The sequence below is a fragment of the Ochotona curzoniae genome, unplaced genomic scaffold, assembly GCF_017591425.1.
Source record: "Ochotona curzoniae isolate NIBS_2020 unplaced genomic scaffold, NIBS_Ocur_1.0 contig_832, whole genome shotgun sequence".
In the NCBI taxonomy this organism is placed as follows: domain Eukaryota; kingdom Metazoa; phylum Chordata; class Mammalia; order Lagomorpha; family Ochotonidae; genus Ochotona; species Ochotona curzoniae.
Window position 1 is genome coordinate 8,199,846 of NW_024466580.1, and position 16,702 is coordinate 8,216,547.

A 16,702-nucleotide genomic window follows, 5' to 3' on the forward strand; every position below is an offset into this window, starting at 1 on the left:
AATGAAAGGACAGGTCACTAGAAACTCCAAAGTGGAACTAAAAGCTGAGAGAAAAATGGTTCAGCTCTGAGACAAACCAACACAGCACAACCAGAGGAATTGCTGGAATGCAAGAAAAAACAAGGAGCGAGCCTAGGCATCAGAAGTATTCTCCTATGAGTGGCAAGGAGATTACACAAGAGTACTTCAGAAAGTCCTAGAAAAATGGAATTAAAAACTTATTTTGGGAGCCAGCATTACGAAACAGCAACATCCCAGTGGGAGCCAGTTCAAGTCCTGGCTGCTCCACTTCCTATCGAGCTTTCTGATACTGGCCTGGGAAGGCAGCAGAGGATGCTTCAAGTGTTGGGGACTCTGCTACCCACATGGAAGACCAAGATGCAATCCTGGCTCCTGGCTTTGGACTGGCCCGCCCAGACCATGCGGCCACCTGGAGAGTGAACCAGAGAAAAGAAAATCTCTTTCAGACTTTCAAATAAGTAAATACATTTTTAAAAGTTATTTTGGTTCAAAAATAGGTTGGATTCTATTCAGTCTTAACTTGCTCATTTTCCACGAAACGTTTGCACACACCTCTATCAATGGGTTGTCCTTTTTTTTTTTTTCTTAATAAACTTAGGTCTTTCTTCTGCTAATTTCACTCCCTAAAGACCACAACAGGCTTGAACCACGATAGACACTAAAAACTTCAGCCTGGGTCCCCCATGTGACTGGGAGTCCAGCACCACAGCCACCACCTGCTGCCACCCAGGAACACAGCAGGGGACGCTCCGACTTACAAGTCAGCTGGGACTGAAACCCAGGCATCCTGATACAGGACTCGGTGTCCCAGGCCTTAATTGCTACACCAAACACGTGCCTTAGATTCCATTACCATTTTGTTCCAATATTGCTTAACTGCACCTTCCATCAACTTCTCAAGGTACCCCTGTACTTTGGCAACTGGAAACATTACTAACAGAACGCTGCTTGAATATGTAGCAAATGTCCACTCGGCCACAACAACTTCAGTATTGCTGACAGGCTTCTAACTGAGAATCCACCTGACAGACCAAGAGTAAGGTGCCACTTCTGTTACACACCAGCGCACATCACTGACAAGGTGAGACGAAAGGGCGGCCACAGTCGACGAAACAGCCAATGGCAATGGTCTGCCGACACTAACATTCTCACCCGAGGGGCAGGATGCAGATTCCAAAGGCAATTACAAACTATGTACCAAGAACTCAGGGTTCCAGCAGCAACTGCGGAACATGGCGCCCCAGCACGCCCTGCCAGGGACGCAGCCGGTGCAGGGTGCAGCGCAGCTGGCGGGCAGTGAAGGTCCGGAGCACGGCGTGCGTGGGGGACTGCAGTGACCCACCCGTGGAGTAAGCCCCGCCGAGCGCCTAAGCCCAGGCCGAGTAGCTGGCCCAGGAGCTGGCCTGGTGCGTGGAGCAGCTGGAGCTGGGCCTGTGGACGCGGAGAGCCATGGAGAGGCAGAGGGAGTAGGTCGCCGGCGCCCTGCAGAGCCTGAGCAGTGAGCTGACGCCCCTGCCACACAAGTGACAGCTGATGCACAATCTGTCTGGAGACTACCGCGCCCGCATGGAAGCCGAGTCCCTGGAGGCCCCGTGGTCCCTCGGGGCTGCGCAGGTGCAGCCTGTCGCAGGGGCCGTCAGGAAGAGCCAGAAGGTCTGCAGGCTCCGTCCAGTGCCGAGACCCGAGAGCCAAGGCCACCATAGGCACGTCTGAGGAAGAATTTAAGTTCAATTTCTTCTAGCCTTTGCGGCGCACCCCATGGGGCTATATGGAGGTCTCTGGGCAGATGTAGGCCTGGTGCCTGTGTCCAGTCCATCAGGCCAGCGCAGGCACCCACATGCCTCCCGAGGGTGACAGGAAGGGCGTGTGTGCTCTTCAGGAATTTATCAAGTAGGTCTTGTTAATAGGACGTGTTGGAAAGCTGTATTTTGTACACTGGTACTTAAATCTGATAACATGCACATGAAATATGTCATTGTTTTTATTTTTTAAAAATTCAGAAAAAGGGTGGTGGGTATTGTGGCTGTAGTGGTTCAGCCACCATTCGGGACACCAGTATCCCTCATCAAGGCACCTGGGTTTGAGTCCCAGCTACTCCACTTCTGATCTAGCTTCCTGCTAATCATATGTGCTCAGGGAGGAAGCAAATGATGGTTCAAGTATGGGAATCCCTGCAGCCTATGTAGGAAACCCAGACTGAATTCCAGGCCCCTGATTTAGCCTGGCCCATCCCTGGCTATTGTAGGCATTTGTGGAGTGAACCAGTGAATGCAAGATACTTCTCTCTTTCAAATTAATAAATAAAAAGAATGAATAAATCAATTTTTAAAAGTTTTTTCTTTTCTTGGAAAGGCAGATATACAGAGAGGAAGATCTTGCGTCTGTTGGTTTACTCCCCAAGCAGCCTCAACGGCTGGAGCTAAGCCAATCTGAAGCCAGGAGCTTCTTCCGGGTCTCCCATGCAGGTGCAGGATCTCAAAGCTTTGGGCCATCCTCGACTGCTTTCCCGGGCCACAAGTAGGGAACTGGATGGGAAGCGGGGCCGCTGGGATTAGAATCAGCGCCCATATGGGATCCCAGGCATGTTCAAGGCGAGGACTTTAACCACTATGCTACCATGCCGAGCCTGAATAAATCAACTTTAGGGAAAAAAATCTTTGATGATGTTCACTTGTTTTTAAAAACTGAGAGGAAGGGGAAGGGAAGGAAGTGTGCTTCCTGTGAGGGAACTGATAAAGTTGAAATTTAATAAATAAAGAGTTGTCTAAGCACATTATTCAGTATGTGAAGGAAGCCGCCAGAAGCGCTAACCTCAGATCATTCTTAACAGCGGCCGCTTCTCGGAAGTGGCAGCGGGGCAGGCGGAGCGGCTCCAGCACCTGTTGTGGTTCACCCAGGAGCCCGAAGTGCTGGCTGATCATGTGACCATGTGACTGATCAGTTGCACCACCCTGTTCCAGAGACTTACTCAATTCTACACTTTGTGTTTACATAAAGAGAGCTCTTTAAGTAATTCTGACACAACACTCTAGCCCAGAGCTACTTATTTACTAACAAAAACTGGGGTTTTTATGCTGCCTTCCTTCCGACCTCTGATCCAGGGATTCTAGGTTCTCACAGGATAAAGTCTGTCTTTGATGGGTTTGGCTTTCAGAGTTGTGTGCCTCCCCCAGGGACAGCCCACCAGCTGGAAGCCTGCAGGACTTCTCACGTCAATCACTGTGGCACTAGGCCTGTCCCACCAAGACCTGATCAGCCAGCCAGCCGTGTTCTAAGATCTCCCGACCCTTGGCTCAGCAGCCCTGCAGGGGGGCCGAGCCAAGAGGCCAGTGCCAGGCTGTGCTGAGAGGAACATGCAGAGCCTGGTACCCGGGCCCCTCCAGTCGCCACAGCACCTGCATACACTGCCTCGTTCTGCCCTGCAGTGCCCCCTCCATCTGCTGGGGAGAAACGGGACCTGGCCACACCTCTGCCCAGCAGAAAGAGGCAGCAGACACAAAGGGAAGTCTCCTAACTCCGGAAGTCCAGCAGGAGGAGGCCAAAACAGAACACTTTCACTTTCAGCCACACTGACCAAACATCAAACTGAGGATGGGGATGGAACCTTCAAACCAACAGCACATGTTTCCGCTATCCGGAAAGCTGCTGGCCTTTAACACTTACTGGGAAATCTGTTGTACAAATAAAATGAGAGTGTGTGTGTGTAAAATAAGCCATGCACTGCTGCTTATGCACCTAGAACAAGACAAAGAGAACACCCACCCGCACGCGGGGCGCACAGTCGCAGAGCCACCAGGAACAGGGATCTGGATCCGGGGTTCGTCGGTTCCTTCCTGCCCTCACAGCGTCACCTGCGCTGTGTGCGGCAGCTGGCTTCTGCTGCTGCACACATCTGGCTAGCTCTAGTCCATTTTCAGGGCCACACAAACGCAGCTGCCGTGCCTCCTCCCCCCGCCACAGCCCAGCAGAGTCACGGTCACCTCCCCTCTAGAGGTCCCAGCTGTGCCTCTCACAAAGTCAGTGCAGGAAATCCCTGGCCGGTGGCGAAAGTCCTGGGAGTTCCCTGAAGCGGAAAGACCCTGTGGTTCCCAGGATCCCGGCCTCTCTGCCAGGCATCCGTCTCCTGCTCTGAACCTGACATCTCAGCCCCTGTTTTCCGTCCAGGAAAACAATCAGTCTTTAACAGACAGTCTGTGTTTGAGTCACAGCCTACTCCCTCCCAACTACCGCCGCACCCCGTGCCCAGGTAACAGGGAGCCAGCTCTCAATGAAAGGGCCTCATTGACAGCCCACAGGCGTGAGAACTGCGGCAGCAGGAGGGGTGGGTGCAGCCCCCACCTGCCCACATGCCAGAGGAAGCATTAAGGTGTGGTGTGGCCCGGGCAGGAGCGGCAGCAAGTTCAGCAGCCATTTATGACGCCTGCAACCCCCATCGTGGGTCCCAGATCACTGCTTCCAACCCAGCTTCCAACTGACGTACTTCCAGGAGGCAACAGATGACTGACTCAAGTTCTTGGGTCCCACGACCCACGTGGGAGACCCAGCTGGAGCTCCTAGCTCCCGGCTCTGGTCTCATCTAGTCCTTGCTGGTTGTGCACATTTGGGGAGTGAAGCCCCGATTTCTTTATCACTCTCTGAGATGAAAGCAAACACACAAGAAAACAACAACAAAAAGACGGCCTGCAGCCAGGCTGAGGAAAGGACAGCTCACCTGGTCAGGGCCTGAGACTTTCCCCCAATCTCCCCTCAATTGGCTCAGGTGCAAATAATTGTAAAGGTAGAAAAAAAAAAAAAAAACAGTGATGGTTTCACAGCAAGGGCACTTATCAGAGACAGCTGCCATGCCACCTGCTGTGCTGAGTGCTCTATGTGTCTTATCTCAAGAGGTCGCAACCCCTAACTGTAGCCACAAAGTCAGAGTAGAGCATTTTAAGAAGGAAACACACAGGAATGGAACTGAAAAACGCCAGATAGCAGCCCATCAAATAAGGGCAAGCCTTGTTTCGTGAAACTTGTTTCACTCATGCATGTACCCGTGTATTTTTCATACTAGGTTCCAAGGTAAAATACATCCCTCGCTGTGGCTCAGAAACGTTGCAAAACACTTCCCCATCTATTTCATGAGCCGCCCACTGAGGGCTGACCTGCTAGGAACCTAACGGAGAAAACAAGACAAGTTCCGTTTCCAACCTTCTGTGCTGCTCTCTCGGGCTACCTACTGGTGCTCCTGACACATCCGTCTTCTCTCTGTTCCTCTTTCTCTCCCTGGGACAAGTGCCACTCCCGCAGTCCGGAACGCTCCCATGACCCTCCCCGGCACAGCTGGCTCACTTCCATCCTCAGGCCTTGGCGTGGGGCCTGCCGTGTTGCACGGTGTTCCTCTCCGAGAAGCCCCTCTCACACTCGGTTCCTTGCAGACATGTGCCCGACTGGAACTCCAAAGATGGAGAAAACACCAACCATGGGCCTGACGCAGTAGCCTCGTGGTTTATGTTCATGCCTTGTACACAACGGGATTCCCATATCGGCGCCAGTTTGTGTCCTGGCAGCCCCGCTTTCCATCCAGCTCCCTGCCTGTGACCTTGGAAAGCAGTCGAGGACGGCCCAAAGCCTTGGGACTCTGCACCCACATGGGAGACCTGAAAGAAGTTCCTGTCTCCTGGCTTCCGATCGGCTCAGTTCTGGCTGCCTGCGGCCATTTGGGGAGTGAACCAACAGATGGAAAATCTTCCTCTCTGTCTCTCTCTGTAAATCTGACTTTCCAATAAAAATAAATAAATAAATAAATCTTTAAAAGAGAAAGAAAGAAAACACCTGCTGTGCTCACAAATGCAGGTCTAGCATCTGAAGGGATTTGCTAAGTGAATCAAGAAACTGCCCAAGTCCTCCTGCTTGGTAAACTGCACAGCCAGGCTTCCAGCCTAGCTCTGTCTGATCTCCAGACTCGACTCAGGCTCAGAAACCATAGCATTGCTCCAGCACGCACTGCACTTGGCTCCCCAAGTCGTAGTCTCTCCATTAGGTCACAGGGCAGGGGTCACAAGTGGCTCCCGGAGCAGCCGAGACACTGGAAGGAACATATCAATGAGGAGACTGCAACATCTTCAGACTGGAAGAGGATAAGAAATTTGCTAATGGCCAGAGAAATATCAAAGAATTTAGCTGAATACACAAGGTTTGCTTAGCCCAGGACAGCTGCCAACTCAGAAATGAGGAGCGGGGACTCCTAGGGACAAACAGTATGCTGAGAAAGAGGGGTAGGCAGAGCTGCCAGCGACAGCAGACAAGCTCAACGTGGCAAATGTGCAGGGCACTGAGACGCAGGAAGTGCACGTTGAGGTGATGAGGCCAAGACTGAGCCTGAGGGGACAGATACCGGCTGATTCCTCCTGAGGTCAAGCAGGCGGTAGGAAAAGTTTGACAATGCTGCCCCCTGGTGGATGGCTGTGAGATGCCTGGCCCGCTGGAAAAAAAACGGGAGATAGGTTCCTACTGGGGATCGTTCTTCAGTGATCCCTTGGAGAGTCCTAACAGGGATCTGGCCATTGGGAACTAGAAAGGGGTTTGATGTAGCTCCGACTTCCAAGGACCTCTGATCCCTGGGTCCACACAGCAACCAAACCCGCCTACTTTAACTCGATTCTCGTTGTGATCATTTGTGCATCCCACCACTCCCCAAACAACACGGCAAGGGCAGGGACAGTATCTCACTTATTCTGAAGCTACAGTCAGCACTCAGCCCAGCATATCAGAATAACAGTAGTCACTGCCATGTACTATGGACTTAGTGCTTTTAAAGAGGTTACAGCACTGAATATTTTTAACGTCAATTTTCCTTATCTATATAAAGTGGATAAATCTCATATGTTTCACGATACAGCTTTAGAAGCCTAGCGACACCCACAGCCTCCCCCAGCACTGGATTCCTGCTTCTCCCTTGTGAGACGCAAGCAGGCACGCATCTCACTGGGAACCTGGAGTCCTCGGGGAGGTCAGTCTAGAGAAATGAAGGCAGACGTCACCTGCCCCAAGGCTGGTGTTTTTTTAAAGACTGCTGTCCATTAAAGTTGGATGTGTGTGTGACTTGCCAGAGGACCTGGCTAAAATGCAGATTTTCATTCTGGAGTCCAAGATAGGGACTTAGTTTGGTTCTAACAAGCTACCAGACAGGGTTAATGCAGCATACCCACACACCACATAGGGAATGGCAAAACTCTGCAACAAGGGTGGTGGAAGCACGGGCAGCAAGTCAAACCTGGCCTTGACATGAATGGTAAGCTAAGAGCGACACACTCACTCGGGAAGGCAGACCATCTGTGTATCACAAAGCTTAAAAGACCTGCTGTCCCAACTATGTAAATAATAATAATAATAATAAAAGAGATTTGCTGTCTCTCTTTCATCCCGAGGTGACTTACCTCTAAGGCAACAGAGAGAGAGAGAGATGTTTTCCACCTGCTGGTTCACTTCTCAAATGCTGCAGTAGCCAAGGCTGAACCAGGGTGAAGTCAGCAGGGGTCAGAAAGCGCCATCTGTGGCCCCCACGAGTGACGGGGATCCCAGGGTTGGAACCACTGCCTGCCGCCTCCCAGAGTACACGTCAGTAGGAAGCTGGGCTGGAAGCAGAGGCAGGAGCTGATGGCAGGCATTCAGATCCGGGATGCCAGCGTCCCACATGGCAGCCGAACCCACACTGCCACCGACTCTCAATCAGGAATATCACCCTGGGATGAAGTTCCAGCTGAACAGACGAGGTACAGGCTCTCAAGAAACTGTGTGACTTCCAGATGCCCAGGCCTAGTCTGGGAAGGGACACTCAGCATGAAGTGCTAAGAAGGCAGGAAACAACGAACCAACCCAGACTCCCCGGTGGGCAGGAGTGAGCCTGGGGACAAGTGGGGACAGGTGGGGCTGTGAACAGGGAAGAGGGCCAGAGGCCACTGATCAACTGCCTCTTTTCCTGCTTACCTTGACCCTGGAAGAGAGTGATGGGGACAGGTGGTGATCAACACCACATGTGGGCAGTGCTGAGGGGAAACAAAGCACAAAGCCAAGTCTGCGAATCCGCAGGTTGTTGCTGCTGAGATCTGAGTGAGGGGGAGGCAGATTGGTGGAGAGGGTGTGGAAGGGCAAGCAAAGAGCCAGGCAACAAAACAATGGCCTCCGAGCCCCACATGGGGGCCACCCCGGGCATGCTTCTGCCCCCTCGGTCCAAGAACACATTTGCTGCAATGTCAGTGCCTGAGAAGGTAAATAGAGCTGTCCATTTCCATCAACTTGACCAACGAATCTGGCTCTCTTTCAACACTGGATCAGGCTGTTTTGACCTCCACTGTGAAAGGTTTGCTTGTCCGACATCAAGTGTTCACATGTATTTCCAACGGCCGACAATGGCACCCTTTCATGGGAGTGCAGAAAGACTGTGGAGAAGCCTGTGGGGCAGGATATCTGTAGAGCCAAACTGATCTTACATGCTAGGAGGCAAAGAGAAGACAGGGGGAGGCAACAAAGCTGCTGTGTGTTGCAAAACATATTCCGGAATTTCTTGGTTAAAAGGAAACTTTAAAGTTAGGCAGTGTCCTTCATGTCTGCAGTGTAGCGCCTACAGAATCCGACCATCTGGTGCAGGACAGCATGCATGCATAGTACGCCTGCGTTTGGACATGGAATATGCTTTATTCCAATGAACCACAAAAATGTTCTCAATCAAAAACCGCCTCTGCTTGTCAACCATGAGTCTCTGCCCTTCACCCAGACCAGCCCCCACTCAACCACACTACTACCTCCCCTAACAGGAGATGAACAAGCGAGGGTCTGATCTGACCCAGAGCACTACTGGACCGGTACTCGGAGCCCTTAGTATTTCCTGCCACCTGCTGGCTGTGTGATTTTGGATACAGTTACTTAACCTTCTGAAACCCGTTTTCCCACTTGCGCAGTTTCCTCACAGCACAGCTATTTGGAGGATTATATGCGTTGGCCCACACAGACTAGCTGGAATCTTGGCTTGTACAAGAGTGAGGGTTCTGAACTGTTGACAGTTATTATTGCTCAACTGATAGATGAATTTGTTCTTTCTAGCCCATGGATCATACTTTCCTCTCCCAACTTCCTCTACACCAAAATCGCGTCACTCAGCTCCGACACAATGGACTTCTCTTCATGCGGGGCTGTCCTGGCAGCGTCTCTGACCCCTGCCCACTAGATGCCAGCAGCACTTTTCTCATCAGTCTGGACAGCTCAGCAATGTCTTCTGAGATCGCAAATATCCCACAGGGTTAAACCCGGCTCTTTCACTGAGAGCTACTGTGCTATGCAAATCAGATCCGCGTACCCTGATGACCACACCCCTCATTGCCCACCATCCCACTCTGTGCACACGCAGCCACCTCACCCACCACTGGCTCACCACTCAGCTGCCTTGGAGGGAACAGGTGGTAGGTGCTGTAAATGTCATTGGAGAACTGCAGCTGGAGCTCAGGGCTGCCCGTCAGCAGCTGGGCCACCTGGTCCACTTGAAATGGCGTCTTCTCCATGATGACAACAGCATCTTCTCCATCGCCTGGACCAGAAGCCTCATTCACCTGTGGGCAGAGATACCGTGAGTGGCCCCAGCGGCATGCTACGAGATCTCCTCTATTGCAACTTTTCTAGTCAGTGGCACCCACACCTTTCTCTCAGGGAAGGTCCTTCACCGTACATCCTTGTGGCCCCCTCACACCTTCCTTCTGAAAGAATCAAAGACTTTAAGCTTTCGCTTACGAGACCTCTATCAAATTTCCCATTTTAGGAGATGAAGAAGCTGAGATCTAGAGAAATTGAGCGGCTTCTTCAAGGTCACAAAAATGGTCAGCGGTGACACAGAAACAGGATCTGGGTCTACCAACCAGCAGCCAACTCGAAGGCTCTCAGGGCACCCATCTTCAGCAGGCGATTCACACTGAAGATCAGCGGGGCTGAGAAAACCCAGCAGGCCCTCACAGAACAGCAGTCACACACAGGTCTTCCACAGACAACAGCGAGCTCCTGCAGGCAGTGTGGGAAGCCCCCGGACCTGTCTTCCGCCGGGCCTTCTCAGTGTCGGCTGGAGAGCTGAGAACCTGAGCAGCTGTGCGCACCTGCCTCCTGAGACACACTCTGTAATCCTGAAAGCCGGGCTCACAACGTCACAGCGCCAGCCAGCACACGGCAAAGGGCTATGTCACCCACATCACCCAGCATCGGCCCAGGCACACCCTGGGGGCAGCAGGTGCTGATCCGAGGATTTGAGTCTCTGCCACTTACACGGGAAACATGGCAGATCCAGGCTCCTGATGTGGAACTGACTCAGGTGCAGCTATTGTAAGCGTTTGGGGAGTGAACCAACCAGTGCATGGAAAAGAATCTATTTCTCTCCTTTCAGATAAATAAATATTTTCTAAAAAAGAATAGAAATGGGCCAGCATGATGTTCAATTGGCTTATCCTGTCTGCCAGCACCAACATCTCACATGGGCACTGGTTCATGTCCCAGCTGTTCCACTTCCCATCCAGCTCCCTGCTTATAGCCTGGAAAAGCAGTCGAGGACCGCCCAAAGCCTCAGGACCCTGCATGTGCATGAGAGAGGAGGAAGAGGCTCCTGGTCCTGGCTTCGGATTGGTTCGCCCCGGGTCACTGCAGCCACTGTCAGCCAATCAGCTGACAGACAACTTTCTCTGTGAATCTCCCTTTCAAGTTAAAAAAAAAAAAAAATCTGTGCCTTTCAAACAAAACTAAATACTTCTTTAAAAATAAGTTTTAAAAAGTGACTATATGGACTTCAGTAAAATTTAATAAGACTTGTCATGGCTGAAATAGTGTAACATCTAGAGCAGGACCTAGCAAGACATCCAGCAACAATTACCGTTACTGAGACAATGTGAATGAATACCTTGGGGAATTTAACGAGTGTGGGTTTGTTCTGTTTTTTTAAGCCATAGTTAGATGTGGGGGAGAGGAGACACTCATCTTCTATCCACTGTTAAATCACTACCCAGACGGTCACCGCGTTCCGGCCTGGTGCAGACAGGCGCCACGAGCGTCCTCCGGGTCTCCCAAGTGGGCATGCTGCTTTCTCAGGCTGTTAGCAGGGCGCTGGGACAGAAACGGGGCCCTCGGGACACGAACCCGTGCCCCTGGGTGAGGCCGACGTCTCAGGCGGGCCCTAATGCGTGGCTTTTGGGGTGCCATTCCCTTTGCAACTACTAGAGCATGCTTCTAGTTTCAGAGGAATTCGTAAAAGTACACCACAGCGCCCTTGCAGGCTAGCGGCGAACCCCGCCTCCCCCGGGAGCCGAGATTGGTGTTGTCCCGCCAAGATCTACAAAAATAAATAAATAAACAAACAGAATCCTCCTTGCAAAGCGACGATTGGCTCCCTCCAGCCCGCGTCCCACCCAGAGTCTGCCCAATGGTACCTTCCCATGTAAGACAATGATTTTGTCCCGCGCAGACTCCCGCAGCACTTTCTGAACTCTAAAGCCGGAGAACGGTAAGCTGGCGGGAGCAGAAGTGCCGTTTCCAACGCCGCCTTCCTTCTGCTCGGGACTGGGGGCTTGCGCCTCCTCCGCGTCCCAGTCACGCTTCCTCTTGATGGCTTGGGGCTTTGCGTCCGCCATGCTGCCCGCGAGGAGCTGTGCGCCTGCGCGCCCCGCCCGCCGCCTCCCGGCGTGCTTCGCGCGGGACCCGGCCGGGGAGGGCCGAAAAAAGGGGGCTGGGAGTGGGGACCCCGGACATGTAGGGGGACCCGGGCGTGTGGGGACCCGGGGGTGTTGCGAGATCCGGGACTGTGGGGGGACCCGGGGCTGTGGGGACCCGGGCGTGTGGGGACCCGGGGGTGTTGCGAAATCCGGGACTGTGGGGGGACCCGGGGCTGTGGGGACCCGGGCGTGTTGGGGTCACGGGGGTGTTGGGGTCACGGGGGTGTGGGGACCCGGGCGTGTTGGGGTCACGGGGGTGTTGGGTCCCGGGGCTGTGGGGACCTGGGCGTGTTGGGGTCACGGGGGTGTGGGACCCGGGCGTGTTGGGGTCACGGGGGTGTGGGGACCCGGGCGTGATGGGGTCACGGGGATGTGGGGACCCGGGGCTGTGGGGACCCGGGGGTGTTGGGGGATCCGGAGCTGTGGGGGGACCCGGGGGTATTGGGGGATCCGGGAATGTGGGGACCCGGGCGTGTTGGGGTCCCGGAGCTGTGGGGACCTGGGCGTGTTGGGGTCACGGGGGTGTGGGGACCCGGGGGTGTTGGGGGATCCAGGGGTGTGGAGACCCTGGGTGTGTAGGGGACCCGGGGGTGTTGGGGTCCCGGGGCTGTGGGGACCCGGGCATGTTGGGGTCCCGGGCGTGTGGAGACTCCCAGGAGTGTGAGGACCCTGGGCATGTTGGGGGACCCCGGTGTGTAGGGGGCCCCGGGTGTATGGAGACCCTGGATGTGCTGGTGGGGGCCCCAGGAGTGTGAGGACCCCGGGCTTGTGCAGACTCCAGGGCGTGTGGGAACCCGGGGGTGTCCTGGAGAGCCCCCCCCCCGGGTGTGTGGGGAGCTTTGACCCGTCGCATCCCTACCGCAGGGGTCCGAAACGACTGCACACCCGACCCCGTGTTGCGATGCTGACATTTTAAATTCTTTTTGTGCCAGTGTTGACTGGTTATTGTGGAAGGATGTTTTTGAAACCATGGAGCCCCTTTTCGTTATTGATTTTTAAAAAAAAAAGCGTACTTAAACCCTTTTCTATTTACATTTCCGAAGCAATTGATGCCTTTCCTGACCTCCAAAATAGGTGCTTTTCGCTGAGAAAGTGATGGTAGGCCCAGTGCTACCATCCATTTAATTACTTTTCTTGTTTTTAGTTGTTTCAATAAGCTCCCTTTGTGGCCACGATTTTTGGCCAGTTTGATTTTGAACATTACAAACAAGATGAAGTTTTCAGTATCAAGTTGAGGCATTACTTTTATCAGAAGCATAATGTTATGCCTTGAACAAAAGCCTGATTGTGATGGGAAGGAGGGAAACAGCATATTTTCAGGGGAGACTTAGGATCTGAAATAAAGTCTTAAAAAAAAAAAAAAAAAGTCGGGCCCAACGGCATGGCCTAGCGGCTAAAGTCCTCGCCTTAAATGCGCCACGCCCCGGACTCCCATATGGGCACCAGTTCTAATCCCGGCAGCTCCACTTCCCATCCAGCTCCCTGCTTGTGGCCTGGGAAAGCAGTGGAGGATGGCCCACAACCCTGGGACTCTGCGCCCGTGTGGGAGACCCGGAAGAGTTTCCTGGTTCCTGGCTTCGGATTGGCCGTTGCGGTCACTTGGGGAGTGAATCATCGGATGGAGGAGCTTCCTCTCTGTCTCTCCTCCTCTCTGTATATCTGGCTTTGTAATAAAAATAAATCTTAAAAAAAAAAAAAAAGTCAGTTACATAGTCATAGGCTTCCTGGATATGTCCCTGGATAGGGCATTAACCAGGCTAATCCTCCATTCATGGGCCAGCATCACATATGGCCACTGGTTTGTGTCCAGGCTGCTCCACTTCCCTTCTAGCTCCTTAATGGCCTGGGAAAGCAGTTGAGAACAGCCCAAAGTCTTGGGACCCTGCACCTGCATGGGAGACCTGAAAGAGACTCCAGGCTCCCAGCTTCGGACTGCCAAGGTCTGCACATTGTGGCCATTTGGGGAGTGAACCAGTGAATAAAGATCTATCTCTTCTCTGTATAATCCTACCTTCAAATAAATGTTTTTTGCTCATTTTTCATTTCATTTTTAATGTTATTTACATAGTTGAGAGGGTGTATGCGCATGTGGGTGGGGGGCTCTAGGTATGCAGGAAGGTAGGTGGGACAAATTTTGATTTTTTTTTTCTTGTGTCCTCAGGAAAGGAAAAGGAGGTGGTCGCTTCTTGCTGTCAAACTCCATCAGCACCTGGGGATGGGGAAGCCATTCAGTGACACCCTGGAGACCCTGATATGGAGAATGTTCCTGGGGTGTTATTTGAATGGCTCTGCTAGCTCTGAGATGTCGCTGACCTCCTTACTCCAGGGTTGAGAAAATCTTGCCAAGTCTGTTGGCTGACCAGGTGCACCTTAGTGTATCCGCAGGCCCAGGAACATGGTACAAATCTTGGGCAGGACAGTGGTCCAGCCTATTCTGCTTTGCACCCTCTAATGAGGCACTTGGCATCCTCTGCTGGCCTAGATGAGCTGGCTATCATGTGCCCCATGGGCATCTGGGCGTGGTATCTACCACATGGGCATCATATCTATTGTGACCTTTCCCTGTGGTTGAAGTTCGAGTCTCCCAAGAAACTCCGCCTGGGGTGACCTTAGACTTAACTGTCATGGGCTCCAGCCAGTGCAGGGTCAGGGTTGATCCATCATTTGGCACCAGCCAATGATGTAGTGGATGCAGCGGCTTGGTCAGTTCGACTCAGCCCCATCTCTAATGCAAACTGACAGGTGCTGCAGCCCAGCCCATCCAGCCCACCACAGGCCTGGTCTTCACACATACCAGCAGATGCTGCACAGCCTATTAGGGCAAATCCCAGTAGCTCCCACCAGGCCTGCACCCAGTCCTAGTTTTTGTGTGGCCCAACCCAGTTCATCTGCATCCCTTCTGGTGTTCATGTGCATCCTTGGATGCTACAGTTCAGTCCAACCCAACCTGCCCCCAGACCCAGTCCTCACACTTGCTGAGTGCTGCTGCTGCCTTGTTCAGCCCAGTATGCCCCCAGATCTGTCTCTTGCACTCACCAGTGGAAGCTGCAGCCTAGCAGAGTCCCCAAAGTTCTCCTACCTGGCCTATTCCTAGCTCCAGATCCTGTGTACACTGGTGGGTGCTTCAACCCAACCTTGCATGGCCCACTTGCAGTCTCAGCTCTCACTGGTGGGTGTTGCAGGCTAGCCCACCCTGCCCCCAGACCCAGACCACACCAATGCTAATGGGTGTTGTGCCTGGCCTGCCCTGCCCGCAGTCTCAGCTATTGTGCTCCCCAGCAAGAGGTGCATTCTCTCAGGGGAGTTTCCTAAGTTCCCCTACTAGACCTGCACACATCATAGGATCTCATGCATTCCAGTGGAGGCAGTGACCGTGCCTGGCATGATCTGCCCTCAGTTCTGGCCTTTGCATGTACTAGCAGGTGCTGTGACCTGGCTAGGCCTGCTGTCCTCCAAGTCCCAGGTCCCGTGTCAGGTGGTTTCCTGACAGGTGAGTACTGTGATTCAGCATTGTTCAGTCTAAATTCCAGCCCCCAGCAATTCCACAGAAGTGAGCCCAAAAGTTCCCCACAGAATCTGCCCCAGATCTGGTTCTCTCACATTCTGGTGGCTGCTGGCAGCAAAGCTTGACGTGGGCCACTCTCTGCTCTGACACTTGTAGATGGGTACTGCCACCTAGCCCAGCCAGGCATGCCCCCTAGGACCAGGAATGCAGCAGGTAATGCTATTTAGCCAAGCCCAGGTCTCCCACATGGATAAGTGCCTTGGTCTAACCCATGTCCTCTGGTTTCTCCCTCTAAACCACTCTGTCTCTGCAAGCTTGCCAGCTGCTAATGCAGCGGTCAGGTCCATGGAAGCCTCCAGAAGTCACTCAGTGTCTGTCTAACACGCTCTCAGAACCCCAACCTGGGCTGTGTGCAGCCTCCCCAGCCTGGGGGTCAGGGTGGTGTGTCCCAACCAAGTGTTCCCTGCATTTCCCACATATCTTTAAAAAAAAAAAAATGTTACTATGATGGCATACTGGCATAGTTAAAGCAAATTTGTCATTAACCAGGCCTAGAATGCTTGCCAGCTATTGACTGCTTTTCTCCTAGTAGTGTAACACTTGGCTTAGGTACAAGGAACCTAGGCAGTTAACTACAGCTAGGATCTTTTCTTTTTAATTATTTGAATGGCAGGGAGAGGGGCCAGCACAGTGGTATAGCCAGTGAATCCTCCACTCGTGGCGTCAGCATCCCGTATTAGCATCAGTTCGTGTTCCTGCTATTCCATTTTCAATCCAGCTCTCTGCAATCTCTTGGGAAGGCAGTGGAGGATGGCCCAAGTCCTCAGGGCCCTACACCTATGTGGGAGTCCTGGAAAGAAGCACCTGCTCCTGGCTTTAGATTGTCTCACCTCTGGCAGTCGTAGTCATTTGGGGCATGAACCAATGGATGGGAAACCTCACTGTCACTCCCTCTTGTTCTCTCTCTGTAACTCTATCAAACAAACAATTAAAAATCAGGACTTTAAAGCAGCCTCGGAATGCAAGGGCCTCTAATGGTCTTACCCTCACCCACCTCCAGGGCAGAAAGCAGTTTTCGGCAGTTCCCTTGCCTGCCTGCAGTCCAGACATTCCCAAGCAGTAGCAGTGACCTGTGGTCCCATCCCTGGGCGCCCAGCAGCCAAGCTCACACACAGGGGAAAGTCTGACCTCAGCCAACACGTCTGAGCAAACTTCTCCACACTACTGTCCCTGTTTTGATCCCAGGAAGAATCATTTACCATCTTGTGTGTTGTGCCCATTGGAGGAATGACCCAGCAGATGAAGCTCTTTCCCTCTCTGTTTCTCTGCCTTTCAAATAAGCAAATAGAGATTACTGGTAATTAACTTATGAAGTTAGAACTAAAACAATTATATGTGCAAATTGTATGAGAAAAATAGTGTGTATTTTTGGTGATGAAGGTTACATGACATGTAGGAT

General features: G+C 52.6%; 1 protein-coding gene across 2 annotated transcripts in view; it reads right to left on the reverse strand.

Moving 5' to 3' along the window:
• Nucleotides 1-11,671, reverse strand: part of DCPS (decapping enzyme, scavenger) — a 46,612-nt gene extending 34,941 nt beyond the window's left edge. Inside the window, exons 1-2 of one of the 2 annotated variants that reach the window (XM_040992692.1) lie at nt 11,457-11,671; nt 9,431-9,605 (exon numbers count right to left, since the gene is read on the reverse strand). In XM_040992692.1, the coding sequence (XP_040848626.1) occupies nt 9,431-9,605; nt 11,457-11,657 (376 nt within the window). In that variant the 5' untranslated portion in view covers nt 11,658-11,671. Of the gene's footprint in view, nt 1-9,430; nt 9,606-11,435 lie in introns of both variants that reach the window. The other variant, XM_040992691.1, reaches the window with a different exon arrangement.
• Between the last annotated feature and the right edge of the window lie 5,031 nt (nt 11,672-16,702).